The 27,456-nt window shown below is 37.1% G+C and overlaps 2 protein-coding genes and 1 long non-coding RNA gene across 3 annotated transcripts in view; 2 read left to right on the top strand and 1 right to left on the bottom strand.

Moving 5' to 3' along the window:
- LOC109060269 (zinc finger MYM-type protein 4-like) overlaps positions 1-1,424 on the bottom strand; it is a 35,366-nt gene extending 33,942 nt beyond the window's left edge. The window contains exons 1-2 of the mRNA XM_042776953.1: positions 1,184-1,424; positions 839-1,021 (exon numbers count right to left, since the gene is read on the bottom strand). Coding sequence (XP_042632887.1) covers positions 839-1,021; positions 1,184-1,424 — 424 coding nt within the window. The remainder of the gene's footprint in view (positions 1-838; positions 1,022-1,183) is intronic.
- On the top strand, positions 493-1,277 carry LOC122148826. Its single transcript, XR_006162654.1, has 3 exons — positions 493-695; positions 928-996; positions 1,136-1,277. It is a non-coding gene; the product is annotated as an uncharacterized LOC122148826 (long non-coding RNA).
- A 23,618-nt stretch (positions 1,425-25,042) lies between the features above and the next one.
- On the top strand, positions 25,043-26,098 carry LOC109051591 (putative nuclease HARBI1). Its single transcript, XM_042776952.1, has 4 exons — positions 25,043-25,472; positions 25,544-25,659; positions 25,756-25,867; positions 25,969-26,098. The coding sequence occupies exons 1-4, from the start codon at positions 25,043-25,045 to the stop codon at positions 26,067-26,069; spliced, it is 759 nt and encodes a 252-aa protein (XP_042632886.1). The 3' UTR covers positions 26,070-26,098.
- The last annotated feature ends 1,358 nt before the right edge of the window (positions 26,099-27,456 follow it).

Below are 27,456 nucleotides of genomic sequence, written 5' to 3'. Positions count from 1 at the left end.
GTAATGTACATATATTGTTTATTTTTTTATTAGCCTACATTATGTATTTTAACAGCCTTATTAACCAATCATTATTGCCTCATTGTTTTTATATAATGCATTTTAAAGGCTATTGATGGCTTAGGTCTGTTTTTATAACCACACACACACACAAACACACACACAAAAAAAATCTTATCTTAATACTTCTTTGTAAATTATTATTTGAAGTAACAAAAACATGGTTAATTTGCAGTTACCAAAGCTAAAAGAATGATAAGTTTTGGTGTTATTTGTCTTAAAACCATGACTAATTTTCGTAAAGGAACATGGAAACTGAGAGAGAATATTAGATGCGTTGGTGATGGTGAAATTATTTCCGACATTAAAACACGCTATTAACGTCAACAGCCAAAAAAGTTTAGCAGGGCCTGAAAGTTATGCACGGGCTTCGTTTTCATCTTTTCTTTCTTTCTTTCTTTCTTTCTCTGCGGCGGATTGCTGATGTCTTTTCACTGGCATAGATGTCCATCCATCATTTGTGATCATTTGCATTCAGCAGCAAACATGAGGCGCAAGCGGTCGCGAGCGCGGATGGGGGAATTGCGCGTCAAGGTTTTTTTTTTTTAACTCCCCCGGGAGTTTGTGCCCTTGGGAGCGGCTGTACTGATTACACAACACCGGCAAACAGTGGGAATATAGTAATCCGGACAAAGGTAAGCTGCGCTGCACCTAGCTGCTAGTTTAGTAACCGTTAGTGCTAACAACCATTCACACATGTACTTTTAACTATGCGTTTCAAAAGTGTAGTTAGCGGTCAACCCTCCCGTTTTGTATCTGCTGGCTCCGTAAGGCTTACCTGGTGGAACAAGGTCATCAATAACTGTCTCATCCATCGCAGGTTTACTGTCAGTCCTTTGCCGTTTTCTCTTTTCCTGTCTCTCATAGCGTGCAGTCTTTGTGGCCTTCGTCTCAGTGTGACCCAGGTTTAATGATGGTGCCCAATCCGGATGCGAGGTATACATTTCATTTGCTGGTTTTCCTGGTAACACAATCAAAATTATCATCCCATAGCAGAAGTGTTGAAAACATATAGAACCATAACGTTGTGTTATGTTTGTGTTTCATGTGTATGTATGTGGTGTCGCGGCTGAAGGAAAGAAACAATGTATAAAAAGAAAATCGTACACCATCTCTAACTCACCAGAATGAAAATGCAGGGAACACACTCTCATCGACATCGGGATACTGTGGAATGTAATGCTTGGTCGTCTTACAGCCGCGATCCAAGCGAGCCGACGACTCTTTGTAATCTCGGATACTTGGTCTCCGTGGTCGCGCCTCCAAGCAGGAAAGCGGTGGAAGCTTAATCCATTTTCATTTCTTTTCCCATGGCGATTATGTGTTGCGCTTTTACACCCCACAATACAGCAACGGTTTACCATGGTTGAAATAGATTTTTAATTAAATCAAATTAAGACACGGCTGAGAGGGAGTACGTCTAAACACTGCGCAGTAGTCCGAGTAGCAATAAAGGAGGCCATCAACATGGCGGCCACGCCAAGTAATGACGTCACGACGCCCAAGCCCTAATCTTCATTCTTTTGCTATGGCGGGTACTCCGTGCCAAAATCAAACATCTGTATGGCGGGTACTCAGTGCCAAAATCAAACATCCGAACGACCGACCGATCGAACGTCTATCCGAACGTCTTGAACTTTCAAACGGCTGACCCACGTGACGACTTGACGTGACGTCAGCGTCTTGAAATTTGCAGCTTTTTAACCATACAAGTATACAAGCTGATGTGTGTAAAGGCTATAAATGGACATGATAGGCACTAAATATGCCTGCAGATGTTATACCTAAAATAATACTCAACCATTTCCTGCACTTCCCTGAATAAGCCTATTGTAGGCTAAGTGATGAACTGACCAAATTACCACCTGTAGGCTATATCATGACTTTGTGTATTTCATGACTCTAATGTTTCAAACACCAGACTCACCTATTGTAACTGTATAGGCTACAGTGGTAGGCTTTTAATTAATGTTGTTTTATTTTTCCTTTTTTTTTTTTTATTTGTCAAATTGATTAATTGTATATTGTCTGATATGTTGTTTTACAAGTAAGAGTTAAAAGTTATAAGATAAAGGGTTTTTAATTTCGAAGTCTTCAATGCCATGGACCATGTTGTCATTAGTTGGCCATTGACTTTTCATGGTAATAACACATTGAGAAAGACACAGTTAATATTATCCAATATAATCTATTGCCTAGGCTACTTTGTTCATTTTTACCATGATTTCATCTTCATTCTGAAATTTACTTTGCTGACTCCGCTGACTCTTGGGCTACAAGACAGTGAGTTCCTCTAACATAAGATGTTGATGTTTTTTTTTTTACTCTGATGAACTCTGATATATAAATTCTGTCTTAGAGAGAGGTCATGTAAACAGTAAACACTGTTTCTAACATGCATTTTCACTGTCTCTTGTGTTCTCATTTTGTAAACATATTATTAAATAAAGTGCTAAAGGGGCATAAAGGGGCGTTTTCTTATGTAGTAAATGCATCTTGATTTAAGAATGTTTAGATATTTTGAATGGATAAAAGGGTAAGTAAGAAAATCATTTTTTTTTTAAAAGTAGGCCTACATTCATTTATTGCACATTTTTTTTTTAATGTAACATCGGAGATGCAGAGCACATTAGTAAGGCAACTGTATCAGAGCAGGAAGGAAAGTGTGCAATTGCTCTCAACGCTCTTTTGGAGAGTTTTGTGTTGTTTCCTGAACACAAACCAGTGAGATCCATCAAAGAGGAGATTCACAGATTGCAGGTCAGTGGTTGAGAAATCGGGTTTAAATTAGAATAATCTGATAAATGATGTTCACTTGATAACATCTTGTTGTGACCTCTGAAAGTAATAATTATAATTTGCTTTATGATTTCAGTGTGGTTGGATGCATCGATGACACACATAATCCATCATCGCACCTTCCGAAAATGAACCAGATACTGGATGCCTGGATTAATGGGAGGATCCCAGATGGAAGGGTAGAGATATATAAGGACCGCAGCTGTTAAATGAACACAAAATTATTCACAATGTATTTGGTCATTTTTATTTACTACAAATACAAAAGCAAAATTACAAAAGCCATTTTAATATTCTTCCAATATTGAGTGGTGGGACAGGGTCCAACCTCTGTTAGAAGTCAAATGTTAATTTAACTAGCCTGATTAAAACATTTAACAGGTTGAAGAGAGCATTTTAATTGTGTGAAAATAGATATAGGCTACTACATAGAAACAGCGAGGCACATTGAAATAGAAACTGAATTATATTTATTTAATATGTGAAATGTTTGTAAAGTCATGTAGTCTAGAGCCATGAACCTTTTATGCTTAACTGATTGAGTTATCTGATTTAATTTGATGAGTATAAGTCCACTAACTTACCTTCATGTGCAATAATAATAATAATAATAATAATAAAAAAATAATAATAATAAAGGAAAATTGTTAAAATTGAAAGTAGATTACATCTGGTCTAGGCTATTTTTTTTTTAAATTTGGCTTTGTTATTTATTTATTTATTTTATTCATGTCGGTGAGGCCATCTAATTTGTAACTTTCTTAATATAAGAATGGGGTAGGAGTTTATAAGATTTTTTTTCCTTCATCCTACTCCTGTTCTTCTTGTCATGGAATGTATTTTTGTTGTGTTTGTTGGATTGTTGTTGTGGCATTTTGTGTTGCATTACCATGAAAAGAGAATAAATAAATGAAATGAAAAATGAAATGAAATGAAATGAAATGAAATGTCAGTTTTCACCTGATAATATAACAGTGATTAAGAATAATACTTGTGTATTGACTCGGAAGTATGCAGACATCTTTTTGTCTGTGTTGACAGCTCCGTAAAAAAAAATAATTCACAATTTAATCTTCAAAGAATGTGGTGGTCTTAACTTTCTACTTGCTTGGTGATTTTAAATGTACAAAACTCCTAAACAAAGTGGTCTAACTTTCACAAACAAGCTTTGAATGCATGGAAAATATTTTACAAACAATTTCTCTCCCTATTCTTGTATTGGAATAACCAATATATATTATTAAAAAACAAGACCATTTTTTGGAACGATTGACGATTTTTCAATCGTCAAAAAACGATTTTTTGTTACAGATTTGATAAATCAATCAGCTGACCTATATAATTACAATGAATTTGTTAATTATCTTGGGAAAAATTTGTCTTCAAAAGATTTTCTTAAACTTATTCATTGTATCTCCCCGAAATTACTTATCTTATAAAAAAAAACGAAAAGATGTATAATCCTATAATTGGTTCTCTTCCCAATCTGACTATTGAGGGCCTTTCCATTAAGGATAAAAAAAAGAAATAATATATTTATCAGAAAAGAATTTTAACTAATGAAAAAAGTTCTTCACCCAAGGCAATGGGGGAAATGGAAACATTATTACCACTTTAGTGTCTTTAAGAATTTGTGGTCCGATATATATGTAATTCCTAATAAAGTCAAAGAAACTCACTTTAAAATAATAAACAGATACTATCCATGTAATGACTTTATTAGTAGCCTAAGTTTAAAGAAGGGTTTCTCACCATTTATGCAGTTTCTGTGTGAAGAAGAAAATGAAACAATTGTACACTTATTTTTCAGTTGCAAGTATACTAAATTATTTTGGTCCAAAGTTCTTGGTTTCTTTTTCTGTTATTTTATAAGTTTGTAACAATAACTGATGTAATGGTCTTGTTTATGGATTGTGATTCTGGCTTATTGGAAATGGATAATATAAATTACATTTCTTAAAACTATTTGGAAAATATACCATATACATAAACCGAAGTGTATATCGACTGTACCAAATGGTATTTCCCACTGATCTGAAGATTTTTATGACATAACTTCAATACCGGAACAATCGAAAAGCTCTCTAAAGACATGTACAATGCTGAAAAAGGATACTGAATGTAATAGAAACATGATTGATTTGTGATATAGAATGTAGAAAGTTTGTTATTTGTGTTTGTGTTGGATTCAATTGTCTCTGTATTCCCCTTTGTTTTGTTATTTTGCAAAAAAAAAAAAAAAAACTCCGTAAAAATAGACTCTGGCCCGCCTATATCGGATAACCGATGTGATTGGTGCAGCTCAGATAGAGGGGCATATATTTAATGAGCATTACCAGAGCCCGTCTGATTATACCATAGGGATTGTACCAGGATTGTACACGACTGTCAATCATAGGCGGAGTTTCACTTTTCTGCTTGGGGGGGCACCCACTGGCAGACGAGCCACGAACACTTTTTTTTTTATTTGTTCTATATTTCATATATTTATATAATATATATTCGACAGTAAAATACACAATAAATAAATAAATAAAACATTTTTTCCCGAGGGTACGCACAGAGTTTTTTTTTATTTATTTTTTATTTTATCCTATTTAAAAAAAAAATTATTATCCATTCAGCAAATGCTTTAAAAACAGCTTTAAAAACACTTTATTGCATTCCAGATGCTTTTAAAGTACTTTTCACTATAAATTTTATGGGCAGCTTGAATTTTAAATATTGTCATGAATTATTTGTATTCCCATTTGTAAAATAGCCAACAAATTAATTGTTGCGGGCTAACCCGATCTCATGATGAAATATAGCAAGGTAAACAACACGTTGGGAAGACGATCAGTTACTCACGCTTCCGACCGGTCGCCATGGGAATGCGTTAACAACACTTAAGTACATGTAGGAACGTGTTACATATGATTTTATTTAAATATTTCACCAACAAGTTTTACTTGCTTGGAAACTGTGTTATGTGCACAATTTTTCTCCCCATAAAGAAATTCTGTGGAATAATTTGAACATTTTAATCCGAAACAAATCAGTTTTTATGGCTAAGTGGTATGATAGAGGTATTGTTTTTGTTTTGGATTTATTTAGAAATGATGGCAGCATATTGGGATTGTAGAAGTTTTTGACTTTGTATAATTTTCCTCTGCCTGCTAGAACTTTCAATTCTGTCATCAAAGCTTTGTCTCCAAGTTATGTGCATTTATTTAAAACACACCTTTTCTTTAATGAGAGAAAAACTATTTTGCCCAAACTTTTATTGGATGGAGTTAGTATTCTTGATAAAAAATGTAATAGTAAACTTATAAAGTTATTGTTACATTACACTGTTTACACATCCCCTCGATGTAAATTTTTATGGAATAATTTTTTGACTGTATTCACTGGAAGAAAGCGTGGTTACTCCCTAAGAAATATTGTATGTCCAATAAAATAAGAGAGGTACACTTTAAGATTCTTCATAATGTTTACCCAACTAACTCACAAATTTCCTCTTTTGTTGATATCTCTGACCTTTGTGTATTCTGTAAAGTTGAGAAAGAAACTTTGTTTCATTTATTTACCACTGTAATCAGGTTAAACCTCTTTGGCAGAGCTTGGGTCTTTATCTTTCTCATTTTGTCAAATGTGATTTAAACTTTTCATGAAGGATATATTCCTCTATTTTTCTGGGAGTGGCTGTGCTATGATAGTGTGTGTTAATTTCTTTGTGTTGCATTGTAAATTTTTATTCACAAAAACAAATTTCTCAAGACTTTGCCTAGACTTGAGGCCTTTATTGCTGAGATTTCCCTTGTTGTTAAATCTCTTAAACTCATTGATAATAGTAAGAACAAGAAGTTTCTTAAGTACTATGTACAGTTTTTTCCTATTTGAGGAGGCTGTTGTCTTCTTTTCTTTTTTTTATTATTATTATTATTATTAATGTTTTCATTGCAGTGCTGTATGTTGTATTTCTTTGTTAAAGGAATATTAAAAAAAAAAAGATTTTATGTAAATGATCACCTTACATTTTTTTTTGGCTCATTGTTTATACGTTATAAGTTGCAGACATAAAAATCAACGAACCTTAATTACAAAATAAGATATATTCAGCTGATCTTGTCTAAATATACATATGTTTTTAATAAACCTTTCCACTTTAACATTTACATTGGTGTACAAGATGGCGCCGCCGAGTTCGGTCGCCGTCCAGGTCGCTCCGCTTAGATTGTGTTTTTATTTCCTCTTTTACCTACTTTTGCTTTTCTCTTTTTGCACACATAACCTCTGCACTGATCACTTATGACAAAGGAACACTTTTGGACATTGGATACCGCTTCACTAACCTGTTTCAGGACACTTTATCCTCCAACCCATCGTGGCCATCTGAGATTCTCCGGAACACCGAGAAGAACAATGGCCACCTGAATAACCACCGAGGCGACGGATCAAGAAACACCGCGGGAAACGTGCTGGGGTCCGCAACAGACTGAGAAAAAGAGCTCACAGTCCTCCTCTACCGAGCATTCTGCTCGCCAATGTCCAGTCTCTGGAGAATAAGATGGACGATCTTAGAGCCAGGATAAGTTTCCAACGGGACATTAGGGACTGTAACATCCTTTGTTTGTCTGAAACATGGCTCACGCCCTCGGTCCCGGACGCTGCTGTAACGCCGTCTGAAAACTTCTCTGTTTTACGGATGGACAGGACAGCCGAGGCCGGGTAAATCCAAAGGTGGAGGAGTGTGTTTCATGATTAACAAGAAATGGTGTGACCCCAGGAATATCTCCACTCTGTTGCGCTCCTGTTCGCCTCATCTGGAACATTTATCCATTATTTGCCGCCCATTCTATCTTCCCCGGGAGTTTTCATCGATCATCGTATACTGCTGTCTACATCCCACCACAAGCTGACACCGGTTTGGCTTTGTCCGAGCTCCACGATGCGCTCAGCGGCAACATCAACAAACATCCTGACGCTGTTGTTATCATCGCTGGGGACTTCAACAAAGCCAACCTCAGGCAGGTTATGCCTAATTTTTATCAACATGTATCCTGTTCAAACCAGAGGACCGAATACACTGGATCATTGCTACACTCAGTTTAAACATGCCTACAAAGCTCGCTCATACCGGCTTTCGGCAAATCGGACCATGCCGCCATTTTCCTCACACGGAATATAAACAAATGCTCGTTCAAGAACCCCCGGTGCAGAGGGTGGTGACGCGCTGGTCCGCCCACTCAGAAGCCATGCTACAGGCGGCTCTTGATGACGTAGACTGGGACATGTTTCGGGCAAGTTCATCTGACCTCAGCGAGTTCACGGATGTAGCATTACAGCTTTGTAAACACGCTAGCGAAAACAAGCTACGGATACAATATCTATAAGGACCTTCTCTAATCAGAAACCTTGGGTGGACAGTACAATCCGTGCAGCAGTAAACAAACGCACTGCTGCTTACAACGCCGGTCTTTTGTCGGGAAACATGAGTGAGTACAAAGCATCGTGCTATGCTCTCCGACGCGCAGTAAGAGCCGCCCAAAACTCCGATACAGGGAACGAATAGAGTCACATTTCCAGCTCAATGACTCCCGACGCATGTGGCAAGGACTAAGAACCATCTGTGCCTTTGGAAATAAATCCTCTGCTGAGGTGAGAGCAGATCCGTCGCTGGCTGACGAGCTGAACACGTTTCTACGGCCCGCTTTGAAAGCAATCTGAGCAGCGCGAGTCTGCCGATCAGCGCGTCAGGAAACAGCAGTCAGAGTAGCGATAATCATTTGTGATCACCGTGTCTGAGGACGAGGTTCGGAGGGCTCTAAAGCGAGTGAATGTCAGGAAAGCAGCCGGACCTGATGGGATTTCTGCCCGTATTCTGCGGTCCTGTGCTGATCAGCTCGCTGGTTTGTTTACATCCATTTTTAATGAGTCTCTCTTGCTACATCGGTGGTTCCCACCTCCTTCAAAAAAATCTGTCATCATCCCTGTGCCTAAGAACAATAAACCCCTCTTGCCTGAATGACTATCGTCCAGTTGCCCTCACATCAATAGTCATGAAGGTCTTTGAGGGACTGGTGGTTAAAAACATCATCTGCTCCTCCATCCCGGATACTTTGGACCCTCTTCAGTTTGCTTATCGCCCCAACAGATCCACTGATGATGCCATTTCTCAAAATCCGGCACTCTTCTCTCACACACATTGACAGCAATAACAGGAACTATGTAAGGCTGCTATTTATGACTATAGCTCAGCTTTCAATACTATAGTCCCCATCACGCTAGCTTCTAACTCATGGACCTCGGCCTGAATTCTTCACTATGCAACTGGATTCTTGATTTCATCACCGGCAGACCTCAAGTGGGTGTGAAAGTAGGCCAGTTCACCCTCTAAAACTCCATCACCCTAAACGTAGGAGCTCCACAGGGCTGAGTCCTGAGTCCTCTGCTCTACTCGCTCTACACACATGACTGCGTGTCTTCCTACAGCTCCACATCTATTATCAAATTTGCTGATGATACTGTGGTTCTGGGCCTCATTTCCAACAATAATGAGACCGCATACTTGGATGAGGTAGAGAAATTAACATCATGGTGCCAGGACAATTGTCTCTCTCTGAATGTGAGCAAAACCAAAGAGCTGATTGTTGACTTCAGGAAGAGACAGCAGCAGCCCTATACTCCTCTTATGATCAGCGGGACCCCTGTGGAGAGGGTGAGCAGCTTCAAGTACCTCGGTGTAAACATCTCTCCGAGGACCTGACTGACTTGGACTACACACATTCAAACACAGGTTAATAAAGCCAGGCAAAGACTGTACCATCTGAGACCAGCTGAGAAAATTCAGGGTTTCACCTGCAATCCTGAAAACTTTCTATTCGGGGCCATAGAAAGCGTATTGACTCAGTGTATATCAGTGTGGTATGGGAACAGCTCCAGTCATGACTGCAAAGCCCTGCAGAGAGTTGTGCGCTTAGCTGAGCGCATCTCAGGGTCTGCTCTCCCTCTCTGCAGGACATCTACCTCAAAACGCTTTTGCAAAAGCAGAGCTGTTACAAATAATCAAGGACTCCATTCACACCCAGTAACCATCGTTTCACTTTGCTGCCCATCTGGTAAGCGTTTCCGTAGCCTGATGTCAAAAACTGAGAGACTTAGGAGGAGTTTCTTCCCCCAGGCTTATCAGGCTCCTAAACTCAAAACCACCTATTAACATCTTCATGTCTCCACTTAATATTCACTTTATCAGTAAGATATTCATCATTCACTCCTCACATTGACATACTGAAAGTGTCAACCTGTTTGCACATGTGCCTCTTGTACATTCCTGTGTATCTTAATATTTAGACTACAGTTTACTTTCATGCACCTTATTTTCCACGATATATTTAATTCTACAGTATACATCTCTTTTATATATTTATATTTATTCTGTATATTTTTATTGTTTACTTTTATCATTGTTTTTTATAGCTATATTTATGTATAATTTTCATCTGTGTTGTATTCTTTAATAATTGCACTGTCCATGGAGCGGACCTGACTCACATTTCACTGCTGGTTATATATGCTCTATATAATTGTGTATGTGACAAATAAAAAATCTTGAATCTTGAATCTTGAATTTATGATGATTATTTGTAAAAGATTATGATAATTTAGTAATTTTATTAGGATTGAGTAAGTGTTGAGATCTCTAAGTTCTTGAAACAAAAAATCATGCTTGATTAGATTTACTTTTTATTAGGCCTGCTTTATTTGTTTGATATTATGTATAATAAATAATGCATGTTTTTAATCTATAGGACAGTTTTCCTGACTTGCTAAAATACATTTCTTGGAACCATCACCCACTTTCTCAAAAATTTAAATACAAAACCAAATCTTCAAACCTACATTCAGAGACCATCTGATGCTTTTCAAAATAAAGAAATTTACTCAAAACCATTTTATTTGTGCTCAAAATCAAACAATGCTTTCAGATCATACACAGCTCAATATCATAAAAACACTGCAGAGCATTCATTAGATCATTCAGTCCAAATATTATAAATCTAATATGAAAACCTTCTGGATCAAAAAGTAAAAAATAAAATAATAGACTACATTTATTTTGAGTGTTTTTTATGGACTGTGGGAACATTGTACATTGGGCAATAAAATTAACAATAAAACTAGTTAAAATGATTATACTGGTCAAGACTATTGAATGTCTGTAGCCTATAGACCAGGGGAGCCCAACCCTGCTCCTGGCGATCGACTGTCCTGCATTGTTTAGCTTCAGCCCTAATCAAACTACCTGCCTTAATTGTTTAAGTGATTGTCAAGACCCCTTAATTAGTTTGCTTCAACTTCAGGTGTGTTTGATTAGGGTTGGAGCTGAACTTTGCAGGACAGTCGATCGCCAGGAGCAGGGTTGGGCACCCCTGCTATAGACTATAGGTAGTATTTCTGCTCTTTGAAAGTAAAACAGCACAGGATTCAGGAAAGTTGTTTTTGGGGTACAATATTTAGGCTATATGTATTGCCTATCATGTCCATTAAGATCGGTCGGTCGGTCGTTCGGATGTTTGATTTTGGCACGGAGTACCCGCCATATTTAGCAGGCGGGAAGGAAGTCGACCGGAAGTTGAAGTCGGCCGTGTGCCGCCATCTTGTAGCAGAACTTGACTCCCATTCATTTTGGCGTCACTTTGACAGCGAATAAATTTACATCTGAGGCGTTTAAAGACTCCATTTGTCCATTATTTATTTCTAAAGATACACGACAATGTATAAAGGGCTCCATTACCTTCTATGTTACATTATGGCCCCCGTAGAAACAGTTTTTGTAAAAATAGGCTAACGATTGCGTCATAACCACTCGACTCTCTGTCGCACAGTAGAGAAATTACCGTACAGACAGGAGGAGAAGCTCGCAGGCAATCGGGGAGACGTCAAGAGAGAAGCGCATAGATATAGAGTCCATAAAAGCAACGGGACAAAATATTTCAACAACGTTTTTGGGGAATTGGAAATAATTCGGTATGTGGCAAGTGAATACATATGAAGTAGCTTTTATCCACGAACTTTAATAATTTAATCTACTTCATTAAATAATGAAGTATGAGTAAACGGCCGGTATATTGACGGGGAATGGAGAAATTATCAGGAAATTATACAGGCAGTGTAAGAAAAATCTCAATGTCAATCGCGGTTAACGTTCCTTTATTTATTTACAGATCTACGCTTGAAGATGAATGTAATCCCTTTCATCCTGGTCGGAAGCCATCTACAAAATGTCATGGCCTACATAACGTGAAATAAAGAAAAAAGTTTTTTGTTCAAGTGTTTTTGACCATGATTTATTAGCCAAAACTGCATGATTTAACACCTAGCTCACAATTATTTGAATATTAGCCTGGGCCGTTAAATAACTATTGGGTATGAATTCATATCAGTTCTTGAAAATAATTTTACATTACTTCTTAATAGTATGCATTAACTTAATATGGCGTACTGGCGTTACATTTTAAAATACTAGACAAAATAATTAATCAGAATACTTACTCCTGCGCACTCACGCCAAAGAACTCCCCGCTCAAGCTCGCCGTCTCTGCAAGATTAACGATGGCAGTTTGCACGCACAGCTACTAGAAGATTTACATCTGTCAGACAGGTTGCTGACGTCATCAAGCTTAGTTTGAGTCTGCGCGTCAGAAACGGAAGTGCTAAAAATCGCTAAAAATGGGCTTCACTTGTCTCAATTGAGGCTAATTAGTAACTTACAATGTTTTTATTAAATTCACATTAAATACAAAGTCTATCGTATTAAAAATATTAATACGACACACACACCTTCACTTGTGCCCCCTCAAAAATAATGAGTGCATGATGCCCCTGACAAAACATGATGAAACATTAATTTTAGTGAACTATGATGTCACTTTGTAGGCAAAAACCCGGAAGCCAATTAGCATTTTAGCACTTCTGGTTCCATAGTCCCAGAGTCAATGGGTTTTTTGAGTGGGATTTTGGTTAAATCCCTAAAATAAGGTCCGTGGTTCACACGAGCTCAAGATACTTTCACGTTTTATTCTACGACATAAAACACACCAGTTACACCCCACTTGTGATTTTTTTTTACACTGTTACGTTTCCTAAAAAAGACAGTTGCTAACAAGTTTCTAAATGGGACTACAGGCACTGTCAGAGACATTCAATGTCATTACGCTGAACAGTTTATCAATTTACAGTATTTTCCAGTCGTAGTATTATTTGTATTACAATTAACTGTAGAATTACCAATTAATAGTTTCCTGCATTTTATATTGTTGTTCGACAATGTTATTTGTTTTGCCCCGAAATGCAACTCAAGTCTTCGGATGGAAGATGCTCTTTTTTTCGCTTTCCTGCTGATGCAGAGACTCTGGGTTCATACCATCAGGTAAACTCATATGATTATTCCATGTAAACACCATGTAAATGTTTACGGCCACATGAAGCTGTTAGAAAGCATATGAGGATTTTCTAGAAGCAAGGATAAAATAACATTTTGTGTACCCACCCTAACAAAGCTGAAATGTGGTACTTTATTCACTAAAATGTGTTTAATCTTACCATATCCAAAAACTCGCTCACTCTGCTGTTATTAAATAGATTTAATGCACTAGAATTTTATTGAATAGTATGTTTAGTCACGTTTTTAATTAAAATATTCATATTAATCAAGGATTTATTGACTTTTAATTCACCTTATTTTGAAATGTACAGAAATATGTGCTATCAAATGTCCTTTAGTTAAGATTATTTCATTTATTCACTATACTATTTACCATTAATGTCTTATTTAAGTTTTAGTTTGGCTCTAGTTTTGTATTTATTCCAGTTTATATGAAAAGGTTCATGTAGTGTGGGTTAAAATTCATATAAAGACTAAATCCTTTTCACTGAACGTGTTAAAAAGAAGTTTGAAAAGTTGTCGGTGGTGACATTGAAGTGTGTATATAAGTACTGCATTCACACCATGTTGTAATTACTGTAATTTCGAGATGACAACACGCAATCTTCATCTACTTGGAGCTGTTCACACCCTTGGACTCAGAACTATGGTATTATCAATGACTACACATAGTGCCAGCAACTTTTTGGTTACCTAATAATGAAGGTAACCAGAAAGTTGCTGGTCCACATCGACTCCATTAAAAAAAAAAAAAAATCTAAAGAGAGCAAATTTCAATATCAAAAGAATAGTTCATCAAAAAGAAAATTTACTCCATGTCACTGTAAGGCCATCCATGATATAGGCCATAAGACATTCTTCATCTGTAAAGATCTTCTCTTTTTTTATTTGCTCTTGATGTAGAAAGAAATCTTATACGGCATATACACCTGGATCAGCAAATTTACATTTTGGATGAACTATTCCTTAAGTGTCGCGTGTGTGTTTATTTTTTAGGGGTTGGAATAACAACAATACTGCAAGTCAGTTCCAGGGCAGTTGCAGGGCTGTGTGTCTCCAAGCACTTCAGGAAACACACCGGCACAGGATGCTCTAGCAGCAGTATTAAACCCACTTTGGACAATGCCCTTGTGCACTTATCAGCCTTCCTGTAGCTCAAACAGTAGAGCATGGCATTAGCAACACCAAAGTCATGGGTACAGACAGCAAGAATTGAAATATGAAATAAAATGTGTACCTTGAATGTACTTTAAGTCGCTTTGGATAAAATAATCAACCAATTACATAAAAATGTAAATGTCAGGGTGTGCTGTTTGTCAGATTTTGAGAAAGCTGTCCTGAACTTGGAGGCAGATCCCCGTACCAGTGTCATTTGATCAGAGCTACCACTTGCTTACACTGAAAACAGGGCTGAGTATTCCTTCTGAAAGTACAGTGAAGGTGGTCAGATCAGATGAGCCCGTCATCATCAGGGAAATCCGTCAGAGTGCCCTTCATCAATCAGTTTGTTTAAGCAGTTTGACAACAGCCAATCCCATTAGTTTTCTGTTGTTGTATGAACACGATTGGCTAGCGTCTGCACCAGGGTATTTGCATAAGGCGATGTGATTGGCTGACACCTATGTTGGCGCTTGAAAAGTAGAAAGGTTTTCAAGTTCTGCTGTGAGCAACGGACCCAACGCGATGCGATGGACCCACAATTAATTTCAGCAATGCTTGACATCACTCCATTTAAAGTAAACGAGAGGCATTGACGCAGACCCCATGTGTGAATGGGGCATTAATGCTTCTCATTTACTTTGAATGGGTGACTCTGTGTTAATGTACCGTAATAATTGCTCCAGCAGCCTCGTTTTGCTTCCATGGCTTTCAGCCCCACAGTGCTTCATAATACAGTGAAGTTTTTAAATCTTTAATACATTAGCTCATCCATGAATATGATTTCTGCCCGAGTCCCGTCAGACTGCATAAGCTGTGGGGATGAAGACGACAACTCCCATGATTCCACACTTAATCACAGGTCATCAAACTACACCTTTTGTCTGTTTCTTTGTTTGTTTTGAATATGTGCCCTGTAGCGCGAAAATTACATACTGTGCCTTTAAGTCAAAAATATGTTTACTGGAGAAAGAGAGAAGCAGAAAGACGTAAGATGTCTTGTTTTCTGGAATTGATCAAAATGAACTGAGTTCATGATTAAAACAAGAACAAATAACAGCCAAATTTATGTTAATTAGGATAAGTGTAAGGTTTGCAGTGTCAGGAACTACAAAAATAAAGCATTTACCCTTTCACACGTCACTCCTCCCTCAAATCACCAACACAGCTCTTACGGGTCTATAAATGTGAAAACATGTCTCAACAGGTAAAAGTTAGGCACTTTCAATAAACAAAGGCTTCAACATATGTACGACTATGTTTTAACTTGAAGTTTAGCTTACCTTTTTTTCTTCCTGTCATGTTTTGTTTGAATCATCCACCACACCCACGCCTAAAGTGGCGAAAAATTACATCTCTGTGCCTTTAAGTCAAAATATGTTTACTAGAAGAGAATCAGAAAGACATAAGATGTCTTGTTTTCCTGGAATTTAATCAAAATGAACTTAGTTTCAATGATTTAAAACAGAAACAAAAACAGCCAAATATCTGTCCAATCTCAGATTAATTAAGCTAAATTTGTAAGGTTTGCAGTTTCAGGACTAATAAAAATAAATGCATTTACCCTTTTCCACACCAAATACATCACTCCCTCCCTCAAATCACCAACACAGCTCTTACGGTTCTACTAAATGTGAAAACTGTCTGCAACAGGTAAAAGTAAGGCTACTTTCAATAAAAGGTTCAAACATATTTTCTACTATTTTGTAGGCAAAAACTTGAAGCAAATAGCATTTTAGCTTACCTTTCAAGAATTTGGTCATATGAGTGATTGTTAAACCCAGGTGTGAGCCGTGGTTAACAACGAGCTCAAGATACTTTCACGTTTATCTACGACATAAAAACACAACAGTTACACCCACACTTGTGATTTTTTTTTACACTGTTTACGTTTCTTAAAAAAGACAGTTGCTAAACAAGTTTCTAAATGGGACTACAGTCACTGTCAGAGACATTCAATGTCATTCTGAAAACAGTTTATCGATTTACAGTATTTTCCAGTTCGTTAGTATATTTGTATTACAATTAACTGTAGAATTACCAATTAATAGTTTCCTGCATTTTATATTGTTGTTCGATAATGTTATTTGTTTTGCCCCGAAATGCAACACAAGGTCTTCGGATGGAAGATGCTATTTTTTTTCGCTTTCCTGCTGATGCAGAGACTCTGGGTTCATACCATCAGGTAAACTCATATGATATTCCATGTAAACACCATGTAAATGTTTAAGGCCACATGAAGCTGTTATAAAAGCATATGAGGATTTTCTAGAAGCAAGGATAAAATAACATTTTGTGTACCCACCCTAACAAAGCTGAAATGTGGTACTTTATCACTAAAAATGTGTTTAATCTTAACCATATCCAAAAACTCGCTCACTCTGCTGTTATAAATAGATTAAATGCACTAGAATTTTATTGAATAGTATGTTTAGTCACGTTTTTAATTAAAAATATTCATATTTCAAGAATTTATTGACTTTTTAATGCACCTTATTTTGAAATGTACAGAAATATGTGCTATCAAATGTCCATGTTGTTAAGATTATTTCATTTATTCACTATACTATTTACCATTAATGTCTGATTTAGTTTTAGTTTGGCTCATAGTTTTGTATTTATTACAGTTTATATTGAAAAGGTTCATGTAGTGTGGGTTAAATTCATATAAAGACTAATCCTTTTGCACTGAACGTGTTAAAAAAAGTTTGAAAAGTTGTCGGTGGTTGACATTGAAGTGTGTATATATAGTACTGCATTACACACCATGTTGTAATTACTGTTACAATTTCGAGATGACAACACGCAATAGTTCATTTACTTGGAGCTGTTCACACCCTTGGACTCAGTATGGTATTATCAATGACTACACGTGCCAGCAACTTTTTGGTTACCTAATAATGAAAGGTAACAGAAAGTTGCTGGTCCACAATCGACATTAAAAAATTAAATTAAAAAAAAAAAATATATATAGAGAGAGTTTATTTATATATAGAATGGTTAGTTAATAAGAAAGTTTATTTACTCCGTAAGGCCATCCATGATATAGGCCATAAGACATTCTTCATCTGTAAAGATCTTCTCTTTTTTTATTTGCTCTTGATGTAGAAAGAAAATCTTATTGGCATATACACCTGGATTCAGCCAAATTTACATTTGATGGAACTATTCCTTTAAGTGTCGCGTGTGTGTTTATTTTTTAGGGGTTGGAATAACTTACTGCAAGTTCTTCCAGGGCAGTTGCAGGGCTGTGTGTCTCCAAGCACTTCAGGAAACACACCGGCACAGGAGCTCTAGCAGCAGTATTAAAACCCACTTTGGACAATGCCCTTGTGAAATTATCAGCCTTCCTGTAGTCAAACAGTAGAGCATGGCATTAGCAACACCAAAGTCATGGGTACAGACAGCAAGAATTGAAATATGAAATAAAAATGTGTACCTTGAATGTACTTTAAGTCGCTTTGGATAAAATAATCACAAATTACATAAAAATGTAAATGTCCGGGGTGGCTGTTTGTCAGATTTTGATGAAAAGCTGTCCTGAACTTGGAGGCAGATGCCCGTACCAGTGTTTTGATCGGGGGGGGGGAGCTACCACTTGATTACACTGACAAACAGGGCTGAGTATTCCTTCTGAAAGTACAGTGAAGGTGGTCAGATCAGATGAGCCCGTCATCATCAGGGAAATCCGTCAGAGTGCCCTTCATCAATCAGTTTGTTTAAGCAGTTTGACAACAGCCAATCAATTTAGTTTTCTGTTGTTGTATGAACACGATTGGCTAGCGTCTGCACCCGGGTATTTGCAATAAGGCGATGTGTGATTGGCTGACACCTTGTTGGCGCTTGAAAAGTAGGAAAGGTTTTCAAGTTATGCTGTGAGCAACTAGGGGACCCAACGCGATGCGATGGACCCACAATTAATTTCAGCAATGCTTGACATCACTCCATTTAAAGTAAACGAGAGGCATTGACGCAGACCCCATGTGTGAATGGGGCATTAATGCTTCTCATTTACTTTGAATGGGTGACTCTGTGTTAATGTACCGTAACAATTGCTCCAGCAGCCTCGTTTTGCTTTCCATGGCTTTCAGCCCCACAGTGCTTCATAATACAGTGAAGTTTTTTTAAATCTTTAATACATTAGCTCATTCCATGAATATGATTCTGCCCGAGTCCGTCAGACTGCATAAGCTGTGGGGATGAAGACGACAAAACTCCCATGATCCCCCACCCCCAACCACTTAATCACAGGTCATCAAACTACACCTTTTGTCTGTTTCTTTGTTTGTTTTGAATATGTGCCCTCTAGTGGCGAAAATTACATACTGTGCCTTTAAGTCAAAATATGTTTACTGGAGAAGCAGAAAGACATAAGATGTCTTGTTTTCTGGAATTGATCAAAATGAACTGAGTTCATGATTAAAACAAGAACAAATAACAGCCAAATATCTGCCAATCAGATTAAGCTAAATGTAAGGTATGCAGTTTCTGCGCTACTAGAGGAACTACAAAAATAAAGCATTTACCCTTTCACACGTCACTCCTCCCTCAAATCACCAACACAGCTCTTACGGGTCTATAAATGTGAAAACATGTCTCAACAGGTAAAAGTAGGCTACTTTCAATAAAAGGTTCAACATATTACTAATACTTTTAACTTGAAGTTTAGCTTACCTTTCAAGAATTTTGTCATATTGATTGAAACCCATCCACCCACCCACCCACACACACAATAATTAAAGTTGTGTGTGTGTGTGTGTATGTGTATGTGTGTGTGGTCTATTATATTATATATATATATATATTAGATATATATATATATATATTATATATAGATATGTATACAGTACAGACCAAAAGTTTGGACCATTACTAATTTTTAAGGTTTTTGAAAAGAAATATCTTTCTGCTCATCAGCCTGCATTTATTTGATTTCCAGAAAAAAAAACAGTAAAATGGGTGAAATATTATTACACTTAAAATAATAGGTCTTCTATTTGAATATACTTTAAAAAAAATAATTATTCCTGTGATGCAAAGTTGAATTTGCAGTCAGCATCATTACTCCAGCCTTCAGTGTACATGTACATAAATTCATCACATGATCATTTAGGAAATCATTATAATTAATTTATTATGCGGTGTGGAAAATGGCTGTCTAACATACTTGATAATAAAAGGTACAAAAGTCATGCATTTATTCAACTAAAAAAAAAAATTCTAATAATATATATTCTAACAAAATATTTTCTTTACTATCAACACCTGCTGACTAAAAGTATTGATTTTATTGAAAAAAAAAAGAACAAAAACTCACTGACCCCAAATTAATGACAGTAGTGTATATTGTTTATATTACAGAAATTTATTATTTTAAAAACAGCTTCTTTTTTTTTTTTTTTTAACTTTTGATTCATCAAAGTTCCTAAACAAAGTCTCACATGTTCTGAACAAAAATATTAAGCAGCAGCAGTTTCCTGCTTTGACTTGAAAGAATCATCATATTAGAATGATTTCTAAAGGATTCATGGATCAGCTTTGCATCAACAGAAATAAATGATAATTTTAAAAAGTATAATAAAATTTAAAAAACAATTATTTTAAATTGTTAATAATATATCACAATATATTAATTTTTTTTTCTGTATTTTTGATCAAATGAATGCAGGCTTGATATTCTTTCAAAAACATTAAAAAATAGTAATGTTGAATTGTAATGTTTCCAAACTTTTGGTCTGTACTGTATATATACAGTATATATATACACACACACATACACACACACACCACTTAAATGATTGATTTCCCAGATATTCAGATATTTGTAAATGCATCTTAATTTAAGGGTGTTTGGATATTTGTGTTGGAAAACAAAATAATGATGCTTTATTTATTGTTTTAATTTATGTTTTTTTAGATATTAATGTATTTTAATTTAGCTGTATGTCACGTCACTTTCACTATCACTTTCACTTAACACAACATTTAAGGCCATAGCTTTTTAAATTTGACTTTATGCTCTGATTTAAGACTTTTTAGGCCTTAATTTGTGGAAGGGCGATTTAAAACTTTTAGAGACCTTTTAATGATTTTTAGTGATCCTGTTTGTGGATGTTTTTGTGGGTAATGTTGGTTTATGTAGATTTTTACGATGTTTTACGCTGTTATTTTAGATTATTTTTGAAATAATTTTGAATTATGTGTTCAGCAAAAGCACATGCCATCGATTAACAACATAGGAGCTCACAACAGTACTTGAAAGGATTGCCATCGATTAGGATTATAAGTTATCATATTTTGAAATTAAGTTGGGGTTTTTAGAAAATTTATGGGACTTTTTGATTTTAGTATATTGTGTTTTGTGGTGTTTTAATTTATCATTTCTTCAATGTCATACTAAGCATCACTTACAGATACAAATACAAGACACAGATAAACATTGTAAAAAGAAACAAATTCAAAACCTTTGCTTCTGAAATGACTTCGTAGAGTTTCAAAGGAATGATCCGTGTCCACAGTTTTGTGGTTTTCCGGGTCTGTTTTCATCCCTACGTGACTCTGAACAGCATGTGATGCTCTCTGAAAAGATTTACAACATGCAAGCAAAGTAAGACTTCCTCCAAACACACTGCACAAAATTAATAAAAGCTTTTAAGGTTAATCAACTGGAAAAGCAACATAAATATAACCAAATGTCTATATACAGATTACTGTAAACAAATTTCTTAAAAGGAACCCTGGGTATCAACTCGAGACTTATATTGCTTAATATAACATAAATAACATCTCTTACTGAAATATGTAGTAGAAAACCTATGAAAGATTTACGTTATTTTAAAAAAAATATTATTTTAATGAAATATGTAGTAGAAAACCTATGAAAGATTTACGTTATTTTAAAAAATTAACATTGTTTCATGCACTAAAAATTCAGAGACCAACATAACTACCTATCAGGACGATTTGTATGGGTGTGTATCTGTGTGCGTGTGTGTTTAGTGTAACTGGGTGAGGGTTTGTGCTTTTTTTGGAATGTGGTTGGTTGGTTTTTGGGGTTATAGCTGTCTTGTTGGTGACTTTCCTCAATAAATTCATCAGCTGAAAGGAACAGATCATGGGACTGTTCATCCTAGTGTCCCATCCTAGTCTACATCACCTTGCTCAACCGCTTCAGCAGGCACAGCTGCACTAATATACTGTAGTCAGGCCAGCCTCCACTTTGAAAAACACTGTCCTTCTCACCCACATGTTGTTTTGTGGTGCACACATATACTAGGCATTACGGTAAAAGTGTGTAAAACAGTTCAAATGAAAAGCAATCATTGACATTAATTTATTAATTTCAATAATGAATAAATAAGTAAAAGACCCCCCCCCCCCAAAAAAAAACAACAAACAAACAAACAAACAACAAAACAAAACAGATAAAGACAAACAACATCAATAAATATAAAATAATACATGCCCCTTGATGTAAAATAAGTCTGGGGTCTCCAGAGTGTGTATGTGAAGTTTTAGCTCAAAATACCTCACAGATCATTTTTTATAGCTTGTTAAAATAACCACTTTTAGGGTATGAGTCAAAATGCGCTGTTTTTGTGTTTGTCCCTTTAAACACAAATGAGCTGGTGATCCCACCTCCCTTTTCAGAAGAAGGTGGAGCTTCAGTGGTGCGACTGCCATTTGTAGGACCGAATTGCAATTCCATCAATCTGCTGTGCTGTGATAACAGCAAATGGCTTATTTACCAAGAGATGTGGATGTATGAGATTATTTTTTTTTAAATATATCTCGTAAGCATAGATGCGTTTTTACATTTTATTATTTTAGTTAGCAAGTTCATAATGAAACTTGCAAAAGGTTAAATTTGTGTGCAAGACTGCTGATTTGCTGGAAAACTTTAGTCACCAATTATGATATAAATTACCGAGATGTTTTTGATCTTTGATCTAAGTACAGTTATGCGAGTCTAGAATGTTTACACTGCACTAAACTTTGAAGAACAACACTCTGATCCGCAAACAAACAGATGAAGAAGAGGAGGATGATGACGGTCCAGTGCATACAAGGAGAAAGGTTTGTAGTTTAAGTTCCACATTTTTATTTTTATGAATGCAACTGAATGTAATTACTTCAAGGATGTCAGAGTGAAGAGAATTTGTTTGTACTATTACTAGAACGTTCTTTTCTAAATAATCTCAGTTAACTAAATATATAAGCTAGTTGCAGTGATTTTTAGCATGACAATGTACTGCAATCAAATATATTATGCATCAATATGTCTGAGATCATTTGCAGTGGCTGTGTCCTGCTGAAGTTGGCAGAAGTTCCTCAGACACCTGTGAACACTGAGCAGTTCTTGGAGATAGTGGACATCATCATCATTATTAAACTTCACTGACTGGACTAGCAAGGAGCAGTTAAAAGTCGATGAGAAAGTTCAAGTACATTTCCGCACTGAGCATGATTTTACTATGTAATATAATGTTTTCTGCAACAGTTCATAACTGAAGAGACAAACTGACCAATAGGAAGCTATGGTGTATTTTTCAAGCATTTTATTGTGGCATTCACTGTTATTTTTCTGCAGGGATGACTAGTGAAAAGTGTTTCTACTAGTTTACTTAAAAGTATAGTTAACCCAGAATTCTGTCATCATTTACATTATCACACCAATTCCCCCTATTTTTTTTTCAAACCCCTGCCTTTTTTTCTGATTATACCAGGAGGCTGTGAAACTACATGATTAAAGTTGGTTTATAATATAACTGAATATAAATTAGTAATGTAAATAGTACATGTAGCACATTTATCAAAGTATATCTGTGCATTTTTAAGGATACAACGTCATCAAAATAATTATAACAGTTTCATTTTACAGAGAGCAAGGAACATTTTCATTCAATCTAGCCAGAGTTCAGGCACTCTCAAAAACTCCCGTTTAAAATCACTGAAGCTGTTTACATTGTGAAATGAATATCGTATTTACATTCATATGCACATCTGCACTTTGTTGTTTCTGATGAGAGAATTCGCCAGATAATTCAGTCAGCCAGCAAGTGAACAAAACACTGCGATTCAGCGATGACTCATCTGAACGCCTCTTATTGGCCATTGCATCCATAAGCTCAACAGAATCGTGTCTGATTGGTTATCATGCAGCGCTGTACGAACGCGTCTGTCTCTTTAAATGGGCATCTGATCAGGGGCCCGTTGCACAAAAGTAGAATTAAGAAATCCAGGATAAATGACTGAGCTGAGCTCAATGAAGCCAAAACAAGTGTGTCCAGGCTTAATTGGTTGCACAAAGACCAAGCCAGGATGAGCAGACACGGATTCATCAAGCCAGGTGAAACCAATCCTGGATAGGTGCGCGCTCACGGCTCACTCAAATAGACCCGCCACCGATCACAGATTCACCATGGCAACTAGAGCGGCGTACTTTTCCCCGTCGGAGGCACAAATCCTCATGGAGGCATACGAGGAGGTAAAAGAAATAATTAAGAAGAAAGGCAACACCGCCACAGTGATAAAGCAAAGAGAAAAAGCGTGGCAAAGTATTGCAGACCGAATGCATAAGTAGTGCACAATTACACACTCACCGCTCCGCTGAAACATCACAATTACAATCCAAATAGTTAATTCACATCTCCAAAAACGCAGTTGTACTCTGATTATGAAACAGTTTAATTTTTTGTTGAAATGGACTGCAGATATGAGTGAAATTGTGTAAAGTAACTCCATCAGACTGTATAAGGCTTTGATAAATTATTATCAAAGCCTTACATTATTACAACGCTCACTAGTAGCCTATGGTTTAATCTTAGCCATTGTACTCTGCTTCTTATGTTGTCCACCAAATTTTTCTGTGTGTTCTCCTGCTTTTATTAATGTAAAGCTGCTTTGAAACAATGAAACATTTGTGAAAAGCGCTATATAAATAAAATAAAATAAAACTGAATAAATAGATGAGCTAATAATAATAATCACTTTAATTTATATAGCGCCTTTCAAATGGCCCAAAGTCGCTTGCTCACTGACTCCATTGAATGTTCTTGTGTGATAAAGAAAGTGTCTCTTTTCGTGTGTGTACGTGGTGTGTGTGTGTGTGATTTAGATTAAACATGACTGGGCCAAAACGGACATGGCAGCAAGTCAAAATCAAATACAAGAACATTCTGCAGAATGGTAAGGGCCCTGACTAATACTTAACAATGCACAAGCATATATTGTACCCAGAAGGTCCCTGCTCACACATTGTCTTTACTGTTTTAGCAGTGAAAAAGAATACCCACAGACAAGGCACGGGTGGTGGGTCACCAAAAGCTGACCTTACCCCAGCAGAGGACATCTAAATATAGGCAGGCCCGTGTTGGAGGGGATCCCTGGGGGGAAAGAGACAAGCATAGGTCCATCCCAAGATGCCACGCGCTTCATACAAGGTATGTCCTTCCATCTCTACATAATTTTTTTTCTCCCAGCAATCAGTACAAATAAGCATCGTTATAAGGCACCGCCCCCTTTTGCCCACCCCAGCGCCAGGTGTGGCCACTAGCCTATATGAAGGCCCAAAATGGTGTGTTCCTTTCTACTCTGACAATGGCGTGCCCATTCTTGCGAGATGTGGTGGATGAAGAAGCACTTGTGCTCAGGAGAGCATTCAGGCGAGAGAGGGTCTTCAGGGACTGGTTGGACCCACTGGCCTTCCCTGATGACCATCTATATGAAAGATACAGATTTTCTGCAGATGGCATTAGGTATCTGTGCAGAATGCTCGGTCCCAGGCTTAAGCACCGCACAGCACGGAGCCATGCACTGAGTGTGGAGCAAATGGTTTGTGTGGCCTTGCGCTTTTTTGCTAGTGGAGCGTTCCTGTACTCAGTGGGATGCAGAACAGCTGAACAAGGCCAAATTTGCCGCACAATAAGGAGTGTGTGTCTGGCTATCAAAGCATTAGCAGATGTCTTCATCTCCTTCCCTGGCCACAGAAGACTCTGTGACATCAAAGAGGAGTTCCATAGGATTGCAGGTAAGAGGATCTACAAATTACAGGACAACTGTTAACACTCATAGTAGGATACTCATTACTTTGTGTGACAGGTTTCCCCAATGTCATTGGTGCACTGGACTGCACACACATAAGGATAAAAGCCCCCTCAGGTGCCCATGAGGCGGATTTTGTGAATAGGAAATTCTTTCACAGCATTAATGTTCAGGTGAACATAACTTTTTGATATTGTCCATTGATGAACACTGTGCATTGCCAGTGATTTGCAGTGATTGGTTTAATATTCCACATCTTATGATTTCAGATGGTCTGCAATGCTGACTGTGTGATCAGCAATGTTGTGGCAAAATGGCTTGGCTCAGTCCATGACTCCAGAATCTTTCGGGCCTCTGAAATCTATCAGTGCCTATCACAAGGTGAGCCACACAACCCCTATTAATAACCACTTCTTACATCATGGCTGTGTCAAGAATATCACTGTGTTTATGAGGTAGTAATGATGAGATTTTGTTGACAGGTGAATTCTCTGGTGTGTTGCTGGGAGACAGGGGGTATGGCTGCCAGCCTTTTCTCCTGTCACCTTTCACAGACCCATGCCAGGACCAGGGCCAGAGTTGAAATGACCTTTGGCCTCCTGAAGGCACGCTTTCACTGCCGTCACAAATAAGGGTCAGCCCTGTGAAGGCATGTGACATTACTGTGGCTTGTGCTGTCCTCCACAATGTGGCGTGCCTGAGGAAGGAGAGGGCCCCCAGAGTGCCACCAGCCATGGACTGGGACAATCCGGCAATCTTCCCTGATGACGACACTGGTCGGCTGCTGAGGGACCAATATGTGTTGAATTATTTTCGTTAGTATGTGTGCTTAAAATTTTGGTTAAATATGTCCTGCGGTGGCAGAGGAATTTGGGTTTTTTTGTGTTCACTTTTTTTTTGTTTTGTTTTAATTGATTTGGCCTCTTATGATGATTGTGCTGTATATTGTGTGTAGTACAAGCTTGCAGGGAGGCTACTGCATCCATTCATTTGTCTGTTCAGTTGATGTGTATGGATTTGTCCTGCATGTATTTCAGTGTGCAGACATGAGGGGTGTGTTTTATACAGACCTTTGAATGTGTATTTATCCTTTTGTTGTATAATATGCTTTGACTCTGTGCTTTCCATCTTGAAGAGTCACTGTGTGACTTCAGTTTCGAAAGGAGCTGATGGTTTACCGGCTTTGTTTAATCCTTCTTCAATAAAGGAACATAATGTTACACTTTGTGTTTTAATATTTATATAGAATGTGTATTTTATACGACAGAGTATTAGGGCCACGCTGAGGAAGATGGAAAAAGTCATAAATTTATGAGGCTGGTTCTTTCTGCGGAAAAGATGCATATTCTTTTTACAGTCCTGATACTTATGACAATGTGATGCTGATGTGCCAAAAGATTAATTATGTCCTTGTTTGTGAAACCATACTGAAGAACAATTCCACGAAATGCCCCACAGCTGTCATTTTAACAACTGTCCTCCTCTAAAACAACGGGTTACAATATTATGACTTCATTCTCAAAGTCTGTGAATTTTCTTTTTTTTCCTCTGTGGCCCTAATATTCTATCATTTTATATATAGCCTTATAGTTTATGGCAGGGATAGGCAACTCCGGTCCTGGAGGGCCACTGTCCTGCAGAGTTTAGCTCCAAACCTAATTAAACACACCTGAACAAGGCAATCAGTGTTTTCGGGATTACTAGATAGATACAAGCAGGTGAGTTTTTATGAGGGCTGAAGCTAAACTCTGCAGGATAGTGGCCCTCCAAGACCGGAGTTGCCTATCCCTGGTCTATGGGAAACTGTAAATTATCTAATGATAGCAACATCATCTAAAAATCATAATTTATCCAAAATGATTGAAATTAATGATCACAAACGTTTAAATAATGACAGTGGGTCTAGTTATATGTGATAACAATGTTTAGTGGGCAGTGGAATAACTATTGGTTTCTGTTTGTGGTGACTG

This window comes from Cyprinus carpio, chromosome A19 (genome assembly GCF_018340385.1).
Source record: "Cyprinus carpio isolate SPL01 chromosome A19, ASM1834038v1, whole genome shotgun sequence".
NCBI classification, from domain to species: domain Eukaryota; kingdom Metazoa; phylum Chordata; class Actinopteri; order Cypriniformes; family Cyprinidae; genus Cyprinus; species Cyprinus carpio.
This window is presented reverse-complemented; position numbering and strand designations above follow the sequence as displayed.